General features: G+C 72.6%; 1 protein-coding gene across 1 annotated transcript; it reads left to right on the top strand.

Annotated features, from left to right (window-relative positions):
- Positions 1-3,202: 3,202 nt before the first annotated feature.
- Positions 3,203-6,745, top strand: LOC134525819 (ephrin-A4-like). The gene is given in 6 exon segments (XM_063357066.1): positions 3,203-3,460; positions 3,463-3,787; positions 4,548-4,616; positions 4,777-4,836; positions 4,920-5,182; positions 5,286-6,745. Coding segments are annotated over 5 exon segments (666 nt in total). The 5' UTR covers positions 3,203-3,337; the 3' UTR covers positions 5,009-5,182; positions 5,286-6,745.
- The last annotated feature ends 9,158 nt before the right edge of the window (positions 6,746-15,903 follow it).

The raw sequence follows: 15,903 nt of genomic DNA, 5'->3' as shown, positions 1-15,903 counted from the left end.
TCGCGGGGAGCAGCCGGTGCTGCCGGTCCCGGGTGCCCGGGCCGTGCTGGGCAGTGCCGGTCCCGGTCGATGCCCAAGGGAGCAGGGCGGTGCCAGTCCCGGTGCGAGGGGGGCGGGTAGATGCCGGTGCCGGTCTCCGTGCAGAGGTGCCGGTCCCGGTGCCGGTGGGTGCCGGGTCGGTCCCGGTCGATGCCCGAGGGACCGGTGCGGTGCAGGTCCCGGTGCGAGGGGGGCGGGTAGGTGCCGGTTCAGGTGCCGACGGATATCGGAGGTGCCGATCCCCGTGCCGGTCCCGGTGGACGCCCGAGGGACCGGGGTGGCGCCGGTCCCGGTGGACGCCCGAGGGACCGGGGTGGCGCCGGTCCCGGTGCGAAGGGGTCGGGTAGGTGCCGGTCTCGGTGCCGCATCGGTGCGGGGCCGACGATCCCGGTGATGGTGGGTCCCTGTGCCGGTCCCCGTGTCGATGGGTCGGTGCCGGGTGGGTCCCGGTGCCGGTCCCCGTGTCGATGGGTCGGTGCCGGTGCCGGGTGGGTCTCGGCGCCGGTCCCCGTGCTGGTGGGTGCCGGCTGGGTCCCGGGGATGCCGCCGGTGCCGCCCCCCAAGGGTTAATGGCACTCGGGGAAGTTGCCGGGCGGCGGCGCGGCGCGGATTGGCCCGAAGTTGTCGGGGCGGGGGCCGTGCCGTGCCGAGCCCCGCCGTGCCGGGCCGCCCCCGCCGCCGCCGCCGGCCCCCGCCCCGGCCCGGCCCGGCCCCGCCGCCCCCCGCCGCCGCCGGCGGAGCCATGCGCCCCGCGCCGCTGCTCGGGCTCCTGCTCTGGGCGTCGCTGCTCTGGCCGCCGCCGCCGCCGGTGCGCGGCCTCCGCCACGGCGTCCACTGGAACGGCAGCAACCCCAGGTAGCGCCGCCGCCCCCCCGCCTTTGTGCGCCCCGGGCCCCGCCGAGCCCCGCGCCCGCGCCGCCGGGAGGGTCGGGGCGGCGGGCGGCGGGTCCCGGGAGGGGCGGGGCGGGCGGGCGCCGAGCCGCCGGGCAGCCCCGATGCTACCGAGATGGTGAGTAGCCCCGGTGGTACCGAGCCCCGGGTGTTACCGGGCACCCCCAGGTGGTACCGAGATGGGGAGGAACTCGCAGTGTTTCCGAGCCCCGGGTGTTACCGGACCCGTGAGGAACTGCCGGTGTTACCGAGACACCGGGCACCCCCCAGCGGTACCGAGCCGGTGAGGAATTCCCGGTGGTACCGAGCCCCGGGTGTGACCAAGCCAGTGAGTACCTTCCGGTGGTACCGAGCCCCCGGGCAGCCCCGCTCCACCGTGCGCCCCCAGGTGATACCGGGATGGTGCGTGGCCCCGGTGGTACCAAGCTCCGGTGGTACCGAGCCACTGGGCACCCCGCGGTGGTACCGAGCCCTGGGTGTTACCAAGCCAGTGAGCACCTACCGGTGGTACCGAGCCACGGGTGTGCCCAAGCCACCGGGCACCCTCAGGCGGTACCAAGCTGGTGAGAAACTCCCGGTGTTACCGGGCCATGGGTAGTACTGAGCTGGCAACTACCTCCCGGTGGTACCGAGCCCTGGGCGTTACCGAGTCGGTGAGGAACTCCCGGTGGTACCGAGTCCTGTGTGTTACCGAGCCACTGGGCACCCCTGGGCCTTACCGAGCCGGTGAGGAATTCCCGGTGGTACCGGGCACCCCTGGGTGTTACCGAGCCATTGAGTACCCCCAACGGTACTGAGCCGCGGGCAGTACCGAGCCACCGGGCATCCCTGGTGGCACTGAGCCCCAGGTGGTACCGAGCCGGTGAGTGTCCCCAGGGGACACTGAGCCCCGGGGGGTACCGAGCCGGTGGGCAGCCCCGGTGGTGCCAAGCCCCCAGTGGTACCAGCTTGCACGGAGCCTGGGCACCCCTGGTGTCACCGGGAGCTTTGGGCATCCTCAGGTGGCACCGAGCGCAGGCACGCTGGCTGGGCATGGGGCTGGTGGGCAGCCTGGGGCGCTGGTGGCCAGTGGGCACCGAGCCTGGGGTCACCCCAGGTGGCATCAAGCCGGCGGACAGCACTGCCAGGGCTGCAGGTCCACATGGAGGATGTCCCCGCTGGTGGGGGCGGCTGGGCACGGCCAGGGGGGCCGCCCGCAGGCTCTGCCATCATGGGTGGGCCGGGGCTGGCCCCATCCATCCTCCCGGCTTCCTCCATTTTAGGCATTTCCCAGCTTGGGGCTGCTGGGGGCCTGGGGGAGCGGGGGGGGACAGGGTCGGGGTGCCGTGCCAGGCCTGGGGGCTGCCTCCCCTACGGGGGTCTCGTGCTCTCGGCCCACGAAACTGGGCTGGGGCAGGCGGGCACACGCCGGGCAGGGCTGGGGGCACTGATGCCGCCTTGTCCCCCGCCATGAGCGGGCACCTGCGGATGCGAGACGTGGGAACCCATCACCCGTGGGTGCTCCGGGAACGGGGGGGTCCATGTGCCCCTCCACAGGGTCAGGGCAGGGCCCCGGCCCCTGGCAGCCCTCGGCCGTGCCCGGGCTCGTCCCGGCCAGCGTCGCCCGGCGGGTGCTCTGAGTCAGCGCGGAGCCCGCGCCCGCTCCTGGCCTCGAAGAGCCCCTGGCCTGGGGGGGGGCGGCTGGGGCCCGAGCCTGCCCGTCACCGCAGCGCTGCCGGCCCGGTGATTAACGCACCAGCCTCTGCCGGGACCCTGCGCCTGGTGTAAACCCCGGCTGTGCCCACACCGGGGTGGCTGGAGCCAGCTGGGGGCTCCTTGCCAGCCCCCCCCCCGGGGCGACCCTCCCAACCCGCCGGCAGCTGGGCAGCCCCATCCCTGCCGCGGCACTGCCGGCGAGGCCGGGGCCCTGGTGCATGCCGGGGCCGCGGCAGGATCCGACCGGCCGGGAGACGCGGGCGCAGGGCGGAGGGTGCCGCCCCGGGAATGGGGAGAGGGGCTCCTGCGCCGTCACCTGTCCCGGGCGGGCAGGACCCAGCGTGTGCGCACACGTGTGTGTGTGTGTGTGTGTGTGTGTGTGTGTGCACATGTGTGTGCACGTGTGTGCGCGCCTGCTCCACCCCGGCCTGGCGTTTGCACAGCCGTGAGCTCACGCCGTCCCAGCAGCGGTGCCGGTGCCGGCCTGCCCGGGCTGGGCACCCCCCTGTGCCCCCCGCCCGGGTGCAAGCACCGTCCCGGCGCAGGAGGCATCGCGTGGGGCAGCCGAGGCGTCGGTGCCGATCAGTGCCGGGGGCGGTGAGGCGGGTGCCTGGGGTGGGGGGCTTTGTGCCCCGGCCGGCGTGGCTGGGCTCCCCCCGGCCGCAACGGCCGAGCCCATTCAGTTCCAGTGGCCCGCGGCTAATCCGAGCTGATGCCTGGTTGTGTGCAGCGGCCGTGTGCCCAGGACCTGTTTCGGCCAAAGCCTGGCCACCTGCTCTGCTGGGGCGGGGGGCGGCGGGGCGTCCCTCCTGGGGACAAGAGGACCCCCCCCCCCCAGCGCCCGCTCCCCGGCTCGCCCTGCCCGGCAGGTTCCTGCGGGACGACTACACCATCCAGGTGGCCATCAATGACTACCTGGACATCTACTGCCCGCACTACGAGGGGGCCGTGCCCGCCGGCCGGGCAGAGACCTTCACGCTCTTCATGGTGGACTGGGAGGGCTACCGCGGCTGCTACGAGACCCCCGGCGCCTTCAAGCGCTGGGAGTGCAACCGGCCCCAGGCGCCCTTCGGGCCCGTCCGCTTCTCCGAAAAGATCCAGCGTTTCACCCCCTTTTCGCTCGGCTTCGAGTTCCAGCCGGGGGAGACCTACTACTACATCTGTGAGTCACCGGGGGGTGGGTGCAGCCGCGCTGGGGTCCCACCGGGGTCCGGCTGCGCCCAGGGGTCTGGGTGGAACCGGGCTGGGGACGCGTGAGAGGGTTGGGGCGCGCTGAGGGTCTGGATGGGACCGCGCGGGGTCGTCGGGGAGGGACCGGCTGCACTGCATGCAGATGAGGTTGAGGCGAACGGGGGTGGGGGTCTGGGTGGAACTGGGGTGGGGGTTGATGGGGTGGGGTGGGGTGGGGGTTGATGGGGTGGGGTGGGGTGGGGGGGGGTCTGTCTGCACCCGGGGATCTGGATCTGGATGCAAGAGGGATTGGGGTGCATGAGGTGGTCGGGGTGCACCGAGGATTTGGACGCAACTGGGGGAGGGGGCGTCGGGGAGGGTCCGGCTGCACCGCGACTCTGGGTGCTGCCGAGGGGGGGACAAACTGGGGGGGGGTCTGGGTGCCCTCGGGGAGTTGGGGTGCGACCGGGGTTGGGGTGCATGATGGGGGGGGGGTCCAGCTGCACCTAGAGCTATGGGTGCAACGTGGGTCGGAGCACACGGGGGAGGGTCGGGGTGCCCGGGGGGGGTCTGGATGCCCCCGGGTGGGGGCGCGGGAGGGTGCCGGTCCCGCCGCCCGCCGCCAGGGGGCGCCCCAGGCCCGGCTCTGGCCCGGCCCCGGCCGTCGGGGGGGTCCCGTCCCAGGCTGGGGGGGGGGGGGGGAGGGTCGTGCCGAGGGGGGGGGGACCCGCTGATGTGTCCCCTCTGCCCAGCCGTCCCCAGCCCCGAGAGCGCCGGGCGCTGCCTGAAGCTGCGGGTCTCCGTCTGCTGCAGAAACACCAGTGAGTCCGGCCGGGGGAGGGGGGGGTGACTGCACCCCAAAAATCTGGGGCTCCCCCTCCCCTGTCTCTGGGGCAGCCTGACCCCCACTGGGGCCTCGGTGGGGCGGACACGGTGTGTCCCAGGGGTGCCGGTCACTGACACCATCGGGGTTTGTTTCAGCGCCGGAACCGGTGACGGAGGTTCCCAATTCGCAGCCCCGTGGGCGCGGGGGGCCGGAGGGTGAGTATGGGGCGGGCGGGGGGCCGGAGGGGTGGCAGGGGGCCGGGGATGGGCTCGCCCTTACTCTGCTCCTGCCCTGGCAGACGCAGTGCCCGCCCGGGGCGTCGCGGCCCCGCTGCAGCCCTGTGCCCCCTGCCTGGCGCTCCCGCTCCTCGCCCTGCTCCGGATCTGACCCCCGGCACTGCCCATGGCGGGGAGACGGGCTCCTCTGCCCCACCGCCCGCCTCCAGACTTCTCCTCCGCCGTCATCCCCACCCCACCGAGCCTGTGGGGCAGCCCCGGGCCACGACTCACCCACCGGACCCCCCACAGAACCGAGCCGGGGCCGGGAGCTCCGGGCTGGAAGGTGAGTGGGGTGCGGGTGGGCTGCCGGGGGGGGGGTGGGTGCCCTCGCCCTTCGCCGTGCCGCAGCATCCCCCGACCGCGCTCTCTCCCTCCCTCCCTCCCAGGGACCTGGATTCCCGCTGGCATCGCCGCACACCGGCCCCCGCCCTGCCCCGGCGTTGGGCTCCCCACGGCTCGGCCGGACCCTGCTCTGCCCCAGGGCCGTAGCCTCGTCTCGTGCCTTCCCCCATGGACCCCCTCCCCGCCCCGGGGGATGCCGGGGACCCCTCCAGGCCCTGGAGCGGGCGTCGGATGGAGGCCCCTCTGCTGCCTTGTCCTCCAGCGAGGACACACCGATCTGTCTTCTGGGAAGACGCCCTCCTCCTCCTCCTCCTCCTCCTCCTCCTGCCTGACCAGCCCCTACGGTTTGGTTTTAACCCCTGGTAGTGACTGAGCCGAGCAATACAGTGTTTGCAAGATCGCCCTCGGGCTCTGCGGCCCCCCTGACCCCCCCCAGCCCTGGCCTCGCGCTGCCCGCGGTCCCCTCCTGCCCGTGCCCACCTGCCCGCGGTCCCCGTCCCCCCGGGGACGCTGGGGCACGGGCCGTGGGGGGCTGCTCCCCGGGGGTGCCCGCGCCTCTGGCCGCCACCTTTCCGGCCGGGGGGGGGGGGGTTTAATTGCAGCGATTTGATATTGAGACGTCAACTCATGTCACAGGGAGAGCTTTAATTACAGATGAGCTGCCTGCAATTAGCGCCTGGCAGCGGGACCCAGAGGCGGCTGCCGGCGCCTGGGAAGGGACAGGGATGAGGGGTGCTGGGGCTTTGGGGGGGGGGGTCGCTCACCTGGAGCCCCCGGCCGGGCGCGCTGGCCCCACTCGCTGCCCTTGGCTGGGCTTGGTTTGCCAGCGGGGCGACGGTCCTCCGTCCGTCCGTCTGTCTGTCTGTCCCCTCATTACGGTGTACCCCAAAGTGGGGGGCTGTGGGATGTCAGTTGGGGGGGGGACGACACAGTTGAGGTGTCACCCTTCGCCAAGGGGGCACCCAGGTGGCTGTGGGGGGGCCGACCTCCTGGCACAGCTGGGACCCTGCTGGGGTCATGGCTCCGGTGCAGCCGCAGCATGGAGGCGGCAATGCCATGCCCCGGGAGCGATGCTCAAGGCTCCCGCAGCCACCGGTGGGTCCTGTCCCCCCCTCAAGGCTCCCGCAGCCGCCGGTGGGTCCTGTCCCCCCCCTCCCCATGGGTGCAGCCCCCCGCTGCCCTCCTCGGGGGGCCCAGCCGGAGCCGAGTTCCCCATGGGGCTGGCGGCAGCTGGGCCCCCGCAGCCCCCTCCCCGCGCAGGCGTTGCCGGCCGCCCGCCGCAGTGGTGCTGGGCACGTCAGACAGGTTTTATGGCTTCTCCGGAGAAACTGCTCGGCAAGAGGCTGAGCAAAAGCATCGACCGCGTCGCGCCCCTCCCCCCCTGCGCCGCTGCCTGCCCTTCCCCCCCCCCACCCTGCACCCCGTCCTCGCATGGACGGGGGCACCCCGTCCCCATGGGGGGCGCCGCGGGGCCAGGCCCCACCGTGGGGCTCGCAAGGGTGCCCCGAATCTGCCCGGTGCAAGGGGGTCCGTGCCCTGTGTGACCTCCACGCTATGTGGGGATGCTGGGAGAAACCGTCTCCCATGGGTCCCCCCCGATATGGGAAGGCTGGCTGGGGGGGGGCGTCCCCCAAAGGACCACCCTGCAGGGATATTGGGGGTCATGGTGACCTGTGGGATGCCCACGCAGGGATTCGGGGGGCGGGGGGGCCCGCTGTGCCCTGCGGGATCCCCGTGGCGTGGATGCAGGAAGGCTGTCCCCCGCGGGAGCCCCACCTTGGGGTGTCGGGGGTGACGGTGACCCGCGGGACCCCCAGGCAGGGATTCTGGGGGGCTGCCCATCTCCCCTCCCTGGGCCCCGGGGCTCTCCCAGGTGAGGCTGAGGGTCCCTGGGGGGTCCCGGGGGTGGGTGCCGGGTCCTGGAGCAGCGGGGCCCTGTCCTTGAGCGGGGGGATGCTTGGTATGCGGGAGCTGCTGCCGGCTTCAAATCCCATCGACTTCCAATGAGCAATGCCATCAATAAAAGCTAATTGATGGCACGGCCGCTCCAAATCAGATTCCCCGTCCCCTGAATCGAATTGATGGCTCCGCGCCCCGCAGCCAGCCGCGGCAGAAATTGAATCTATTAAAGGAATAGGCTCCATTAGCCCGTCCCTTCTGTCTCGCAATCTCCCTGCCTCGGGGCTCCCCCCTGATGCCAGCCGCACACCCCACACCCCCCCCAGCTCCCCACTGCCACCCGCACCGGCCGGGATGCTCAGGTGCCAGGACACCCGGGTCCCGCCGGGGAAGGGCGTGGGGTGAGGGTGCCCCACGAAGCAGCCCCGGGCGTGGCGGGCAGCCGTTAAACCCTCCGAAATTGGGAAGAAAAAAACGTACCGCCGGGAACAGAAAATGAGGCGAGACGGTAATAGGCAGCCCTGGGATGAAGAGGGGCAATAAAGAGGCGGCGGGCTGCGCCGGCGGCACGGGAGACACGGTGGCGGCAGGTGAGGCGGTGGCACGGCGTGGCTGTGACCAGCCCCGTGCCCCGGCTCGCCGGTGGGACGGGGGGGCCCGCAGCCCCGTGGCGCTCCCAGCAGCATGTCAGGAAGGTCCTGGCACCGGGTCCCCCAGCCGGCCATGCTGCCGTGGCCCCCCCTGCCCCCCCAGCCATACCAGGAGAGGGGACCCGGCACACCCCGACACCCCTCGCCGCCCGGGAGGAGGGTGAGGTCAGGCACCGCGGCCACGCTGGGGGGGCAGCCCCAGGACACGCAGGGTGGGATGCAGGGCCTGGTGCCCCCCCCGCCATCCCAAGAGGGCTGGAAGGGAGGAGCATGCCCCCCGCCCCCCGGGGTGGTGGGACCCATCCATGCCTGTCTCCCATGGGCGCAGGGCAGCGGCTGCAGCCCCCGCCCGGGAGCTGCCGAGAGCATCCTGGAGATGGGAAATGGCTCTGCGTCACCATGGAAACGGGGCCACCGACTCGCCATGCCGAGGGGACGTGTGTGCCCAGCCCCGAGGAGCGCGGCACCGGGCGAGCCGGGCGCTGGGCGCGATGCGCCGGGCGCCAGGCACTGACCGCAGGTTCTTCCCTGGCACCCTGGGGCCACGCCACAGCGCCCAGCGCCCGGCTCGGTCCCTGCTCCCGCATCACCTGGCGGTTGCGGGCACGTGGCGAGATGCCACCCCAGTGCGACGCCACTCAGTGCGTTGCCACCCCACCCAGGCAGCCCCGCACCGGTGCTCGGCGCTGGGCGCGCGGGGCCGGAGCCGGAGCCGGCCGTTCCCCGAGCAGCCGCCTGATGATGTGCATCGTCAAGGTTATAATTTAGCAAAACACTCAGCAGGGGCTTTGGAGGGAGCCGGCCCGCGCCAGCTAATTAGCCAGAGCCGCACGCACCGAGGCCGCGCCAGCCATAGCAATGAGGGCACGTGCACCGGGGCGCGCCGGCTCGCACCAGCGCGGCACACGCGCGCGGGGGCCATCGCATCCCACTCCCCCCCAATCCGGCGGGGCTGGCACTGGGTGCCAGGCGGGCAGCCGTATCTCTGCTGGCCGAGTCCCGCTGCCGGGTGGGAGCAGAGGGCACCGCCGCTTCTCTGGGCTGGCCCAGGGGCTAGCACGGCAGCCCGGGCACCGGTGGGTGTGCGCACCCAGGGGCGCCGGGTGCAGGCAGACGCCGCCTTCGTGCGTCCCCGCTCTGCGCCGGGGTGTCTGTCCGTCCCTGCCTGCCCCTGTCTGCCCGTGCCCTTGCGCGTGTCGGGGTGCCGGCAGTGGCTTGGCAGGGCGGCCCCCCCCCGTCCCCCCCTCAGCCTGCTGTAATCCTGACGGACAATAATCCTGCTGCGCCGGAGCCGGGATGGGCAGGAGCTGCCCTTGCAGCGGCAGCGGGATTCAGCTGCCGGCTCTGTCTGCGTACTGAGGGCACACGGTGCTGGAGGCAGCTCTGCCGTGCCCGGCTCTCCCCGGGCCGGGACCCCCCCTGCATCCCTGGGAACGAGGGGGGGTGGCTCACAGGGATCCCCCCAGCCTGTGGGATCTGTCCCAGGGCGTGTGGGCAGGGAGCAGGCAGGGAGCGGGCAGGGAGCGGGCAGGGAGCGGGCAGCACTCCCCCCTGGGTTTTACACCTCCTGTCCTTGCGCCCCTCATTGGTTTCAAATGGAGCCAGGTCCATCCCGGGACACCGGGGCTGGCACCGGCGCAGCATCGCTCTCGCACCCATCGGGAGGACGATCGGGACAGGGACAGGTTGGTGCCAACGACACGGCGTTACCCCCGGCACGCTGCGTCCCTGCGGCAGCCGGAGGGTGAGTCCGGGGCGGCATCTTCCAAGGGTGCCCAGAGCGGGTGCTGCGGGGGTCGGCAGCGGGGCCGGATGCCGGGGTTCACCGCGGCCCTGGCGGGCAGTAGCTCACGAAGCGCCGCGGGCGCGCGGCCCCCGCTGCCCAGCCGCCCCCTCCCGGCTCGCGTCCAGCCGGGAGGACGCTGGGGGACACGGAGGGACCCCTGCGCCGAGGAGCGATGCCTGGGCACGGGGCGGAGGTGAGCACCCGGGGGGGCTGCAGGACGGGGGGAGCTGGCAGGCGCCTCCCCAGGGGTCCCTCTTCATGGAGGAGCCCCGCGGTGCCTCCGTACCTGCTCCCCACCTTCATTGATCCTCCCCGTGCTCCTTTGATTGGCAGGCTGCTAACGAGCTTCCCTGGCAAAGACCTCGTTAGCCACAGGAGCGCCTGGCCAGCATCGGGCTCACCAGGCATAAGGTGCGCCCGGCTCCACTGTGGGCAACCTCCTGGGGTCCCCGCGGGTCCCAGCCCAGGGCCAGGGAAGCGCCGGTGGCTGGCAGGAGCGCGTCGTGGCCGGCCCGCGGCCAGAAGCAGGCGCAGCAGCAGGCGGATCGAAGCGCTGAATTATTTAACGAGGGAGCGCGAGGCGGCTGCGACGGCAACACCCCGTTTTGGGGCACGGCGCCACGCTCGCACCCCGGCACCCCCACGTGGCCCGGACGGGGCGGCCGGGCACCCACTGCCGGGCTGCTGGTTGGGTGCACCCATGTGGGGGCCTTCGCCACCCCCTGGGGCGGTGGGTGCCAGTAGCACGGGGCACCCCACTCCCCCCCAGCGCCTCTCCGTGCCCCGCTGTCCCCAGGTGGTGCCACCGCCACTGCCTGCTCTGTCCCCAACCGCGCACCGCAGCACCCAGCCGGCACCGCGGCGCTGGCCCAGGCCCCACCGGAGCCCAGCGGCTGCAGCTGGCGGAGGGATCGCCCGTTTTCACCGGGATTCCCACCGCACCTCAGCCCGGCGCCGAGCCGTGGCCGCCCCCGCCCCTCCCGCGAGCCTTTTTACCAGCAATGCATTATTAAAACGACCCCGCGCCATCGCTCGCGGCCGGCGTGACGGCGGGCGCCGCATCAAACCTGATGAATATTTCAGGCCCTGAAATCTCCCGCGCTGCATGCTTTATCCCGACCCCCCCCTCCCCGGTTTATTAGCTCATTCCCTTCCCCGCGCTTCTGCCCGGCACCAAGGGTGTGGCGGAGCAGGGTCACCGCGCACGGCCGGCCCCTGTCCCCGAGCCCAGGCCAGGGGGTCACCCACCGCCACGGCCCCAGCCCAGGATGGGGTCCCCGGGGGGCAGGGGGGCAGTGCCGGAGTCGGTAGCGCATCCCTGGGGCAGCTCGGTGCCAGCTGGGGGTCCCCAGGATGGCTCCCATGTCACCCGGGACCCCTGCGCCCGGCCCCAACCCTCATTTGTCACCGAGGGGCTGCGGTTCCCCTGGTGCCATCGCCCATGGGGTCAGGACAGGACCATGGGGACATCCCCGGTGGACCCGTCCCTGTCACCCCCGGCCTGCAGCCGCTCTCCCCGCCCCAGCAGCCGCGGATGCTCATTGCAGCGTGATCTATGTATAGCGGGAGCGGGATATGGATGCTGCCTGTCACCCCTCGATTGGATTAACGTCACTTACGCGCCGGTAACGGGCGGCTCAGAGATCTGCCACCGGGGCTGCTGCGGGGCTCCACGCCACCGTCACGGCGCCGGGTCTGACGTGCCACGGCGGGCCGGGTCCCTGCCCAGTCCCATGGGTGCTCCGTCGCCCCTCGTGCATCTGCCGGCCCCCCCCAGGGACCCACCCTGAGCCCGCACCCCACCATGGCCACGGCACCATGCACACGGGGACCCACCGAGGAGCCCCCCCACACACCGGCGGCCCCGGCATGCGCGTTCCTGCGCACTCCCCCCGCACTCTTGCCCGCGGGGAGCCCCGGGCACGGGCACCAACGGCAGAGCCAGCGCGGCCCCGGCACCAGCAGCGCTCGGGGAGGGCGAGATGCTGCGGGGGCTGAGTGGGGCTGAGCCCCGGGGATGCTGCGAGGCCCTGCCAGGGTGAGGGCGAGTCTGGGGTGCGGGGTCCCTCGGGGGGTGGGCAGTGGCCTGCCGGGTCCTTGGGTGCTCCCGCGGCTGCTGGAACAGCGGGGCTCGGCGCGGGGGCGTTGACGGCTCCTCGTGGCCCAGCTGCACGCGCTGTCGGCCCCGTGCTCCGCTCTCCGACACCCCTCTGCCCACCACTGCCTGCCTGGGGCCGACGGGCGCTGGCGGGGGGCAGAGGGCTGTACCCCCACCCCAGGTGGTGCCTGCTGCAGCCCCCAACAAGCCCCTGGCCACCGTGCAGGAGACAGCAGGTGACGCGGCCAAGGCGAGCAGCGCGCTGGGCTCCAGGGTGGGCAGGGACGATGCCAGCGGGCGGCTGAGCGCTGGGGCCGGCAGCTGCAGACCCAGCTCCACGTCCTTGTCGCTCCCCCGGGGAGCCGCGGCTGCCGCGCTGCAGCGGGGCCGGGTGCCAGCCCCCCGCCGTGCTTGCTCTGCCCACGCCAGCGCGGCCAGCGCGCCCACCAGCGCATCCTTGCCACGGCCACACCGGAGCAGGAGGGGCTGGGCCGGGGCCAGCGGGGCCGGGGTTGCCACCGGTGGACGATATTGGAGTGATCTTGAGGCCAGGAGGGAGATTTGCCATGCGGGAGGAGAGGAGAGGAGCCGGCTGAGTCACCCGGTGCCGGCTGCTGACTCAGGCGCTTCCTGCCAGGTAGCCCCCGCCGCCGGCGGTGGGCCACGGGATGCGGCAGAGGGGGTAGCCGGGACCCTGGCACCCCCATCCGGCACCCGCCGTGCCACCAGGTGGTCCGAGGGGTGAGCGGCGTGTGGTGGGCGCTGGTCGGTGCCTCGCAGCGTGGTGACCCGTTTCGACCTGGGATCCCCTGCCAGCGGCACAGCAGCGTGCCGGGGTGGCACGGGGGGGACACCGCAGCTGCCGGGCCGTGGGAACCGTGAAGGGGTGGCCGCTTGCACCCCCCACCTGGCACCTCTGGGTGCCCGCGTGCCCAGTCCCGGTGGGATTTGGCACAGTGGAGCCCGCCGGAGCCAGGCTTCCGGCAAGAAGGCGCCCGGCGCCCAGGGCAGGGACCCTGCGGCTTCCTGCCCGCCGGGCAGCGGGAGCAACCCCGGTGCCGTGAACGAGCCCAGGGCTGGCAGGCGGCGGAGCCGGGAGCCACGCACGGCTTCATCCGGTGACTCGGCGAGGAAGCTGATTTCCTCCGACAGCTCGGCTTTGCGCTGCCGCCGCCACCACCCAGCGCAGCCGCCCGCTCGTGGCCGTGGCCGGGCTGCTGGCGGCCGGCTCTGCCTTGGCAATTAACCCTCTTCTGCGATCCTGCGCCATTAAGCTCCGCGTCAATTAACTCAAGCCACCGAGGTGCTAATTAACGAATCAGCCCCATGTCCGCCCGCGTAGTGGGGCTCGCCTCCAGCCCACCCGGCAGCACCGGGCCGCTCCAGCTGGTCCCGTGGCTCGCCAGTGAGGTGGTCCGGTGGCCTGTGGCACTGCCACCCATCCCCACCTCCCCTGTGCCAGCTCCTCGCCCTGGATAACGCTGCGGCAGCTCCGAGCCCGGCCCCGGGAAGGTCCCATGGGAAGTTGCCAGGGCCAGGGGCGTGCGGGGGTCAGCACCCCACGCCCTCACCGGGGTGGCACTTGCCCGGCGTTTGCCGAGACGCTGACGCGGCGCGACCATCCGTGAGGCCTTCATTCAAATTTAAAGACCGACGCGGGGATAAAAAAAAAAGGGAAAGGGGCAGGGAGGAGCGGGGCAACCGGGAACCCGGGGGCGTGTGGCGCACAGCGAGCGTGCCCCAGGCTGGGCCAGCTCCCCGGCAGGACGGCCAGCCCGAACGCCAGCACGGGGCTGCCCCATTCGTGTGGCTGAGCGCTGCCGGGAGGAGCTGGCGGGAGCCGGTGGCCACTTGGCCACGCCGGCATGGTTGGCTACCTGCACCCCGACCTGCGTGCCGTGTGCCTGTGGCCTTGGCCGCGGTCTCTGCGTGCCGCTAGCATGTTTTTTGCCGTGTCCAGCTGGACACGTGCCGGCACCTGGCTCCTCCCGGCGGGTCGGGAGCCCTGAGCTCAGCGTGTTCGGGGCCGCGTAGGTGTGGCTGGTGAATATTTCATGCCCGCGTTCACCGAGCCCTTTCTTGGTTACACTCCTGCCTCCTCCCCGCTCTCTCGCCATGTTTATTTATTTAATGAATTATTTATCGGCTCCCCCTCTCGCGCTCGGCTGGGCGCTGCTCCGCCGCTGCCCCCCCCTCCTCCTCGCTCTCCCCCCCACCACCACCCCCCCCCCCGGCTCCCAGCCCGGCGCGATGATTTATTGAATGCCGGCTCTGCTCTGCGGTTGCGACATGCTGTCACAGGAAGCCGCGGTTAAATATTAACCAGGGCGGGCGAAGCGGGGTCCCCTGCCCTGCTGGGCACCCACGGCCGGCGGGACCCCCGGGCCCACCCCACTCTGGGCGCAGTGGCCACTATGGCCAGTGCCCCAGGTTGCCCGCTCCAGGCGGCGGGTGGGGCGCTTTGCTCCGGTCCCCCCCCCGGCCCTGCTTTGAAGCAGAAACCTGCCGGCCCTCAGCACGGCGGGCACAGGGGTGAGGAGACGTGGGGGCACGGAAATAGGGGGGGACCAGGACTGCCTCGTGCCCGAGCTCTCCTGGAGAGGTCGAGGCCTCTCATGTCCTCCTGAGAGCAAAGCCGCCCGGCTGGCAGTGTCATCCCCCCCCGTGTCCCCACCGCAGACGCCGTCTCCTGCTGTGGTCAGCAAAACCCAGCCAAGCCCCCGCCGTGTGCCGGCTGCCGCAGCCGGGCTGCCCCCGAGCCCCGGGGGTGATGCCTGGTGGGTGCTGGCACCCGCACGCGGGTGCACACCGTGATGCTTTCGGCCGCCTGGGTCCCCACGGGAGCACTTGGTCCACCCTGCCGTGACCCCGCACATGGGGGTGCCCGGGCCGGAGGGTCCCCCCCCCGAGCGTGGCGGTGTGCGGGTGCTGGCGGCGGCGTGCGCGTTGCCATGAGCCGGGGTGGGGGGGGGTTTCCATGTGGAGGTGTGTGTTGCCATGGGTTTGCCGAGCCAAGGCGTTTCCATGGTGGCAGCGCGGCGCTGCCGGGGCCCTTCCAGAGGTGCTCAGCCCCCCGGGATGCCCCAACCGCAGGGCGCACCGGGAGGGAGCCACCGCCGCCGCCATCGCCACCGTGTCCCGGCACATGGGTGTCCCGGCCCCTGCAGCCCCTCCTGCCCCCCCACCTCCACCCCCCCTCCGCGGGCCAGCCAGAGCCCTTTTCCACGTGTTGTGTTTTCTTCACTTCACTTCTCCGGATGAATAATTAATAGAAGCTTTTTTTGGTCCTCCGGGCCCTTCCGCTGGCCCCTTCCCCCTTCCCGGCAGGGCTCCGGCGGGGGCTCGGCCCCCCAGTGCCGCCGGTGCAGATGGGGGCTGGGAGGGTTCGGCACAGCCCTGCCACAGGCATTGCCGGCACCGGGCCCCCCCACGGTGCTGAGTGGGACTGGGGGGGCCTCGGCAAGATCCTGGCCACCGCTGTCCTCGTCCCCCTCCATGTGTGGGGGGCAGTGCCCACACGTCCGAAGGGGTGTCTGGGAGCCCAAAAAGGAGCCCTGCGGGGGGAGCAGCCCCGCTCCCACCATGAGCTCCCCCAGCAGCTCTGGGCAGCTGGGAAACCCCCTTAACCTTGGCACTGGGCAGCCCTGAGCCCCGGGCTACCCCGCCTGGGGTCACCTGCCTGGGCCTGCGAGCCACCGTGCCTGGGCAATGGGGACACAGGGACGTACGGACGCAGCGGGGGGCCCCACGCCACCCTGGCCACGCTCGCCGCTCCAGCGAGATGGCTCCCGGCAGGAGCAGCCAGGGCCGGCTCAGCAAGCCCAGCCGCGGTTTCGGTAGCCACCCGGTTTCGTTTGCAAGCTCCTCGGGCTGCCAAATCTCCGGGTGGTGTATGAAGCCGGCGCCGCCGGAGCAGGGGCCGGCAGGTGGGTGCCGGCAGCGTGTTGGGGCGCGCTCCCGCGTGGGAACTCGCGCTGTGCTGCGTGTGCCTGCGCCGGTGCGAGCGCGTTCGTGTGCGCACGCATGTGCCGGGGCGTGGATCACCCGGCACACGGGACCGCCGGGCGGTGCCGCACGGCAGTTGCTATGGGATCTTGCCGAGGACGGAGCTGGCACCCAGCTCGCTCCCTTCCCGCATGGCTGGCAGGGACCCGCACCCGGGGAGCACCCACCGGCCCCGCGGCTGCTGCTGGCTCCCTGGGGACCTCCACCCCATGGACCCCCGGGGG

This window comes from Chroicocephalus ridibundus, chromosome 21 (assembly GCF_963924245.1).
Source record: "Chroicocephalus ridibundus chromosome 21, bChrRid1.1, whole genome shotgun sequence".
Taxonomy (NCBI): Eukaryota; Metazoa; Chordata; class Aves; order Charadriiformes; family Laridae; genus Chroicocephalus; species Chroicocephalus ridibundus.
This window is presented reverse-complemented; position numbering and strand designations above follow the sequence as displayed.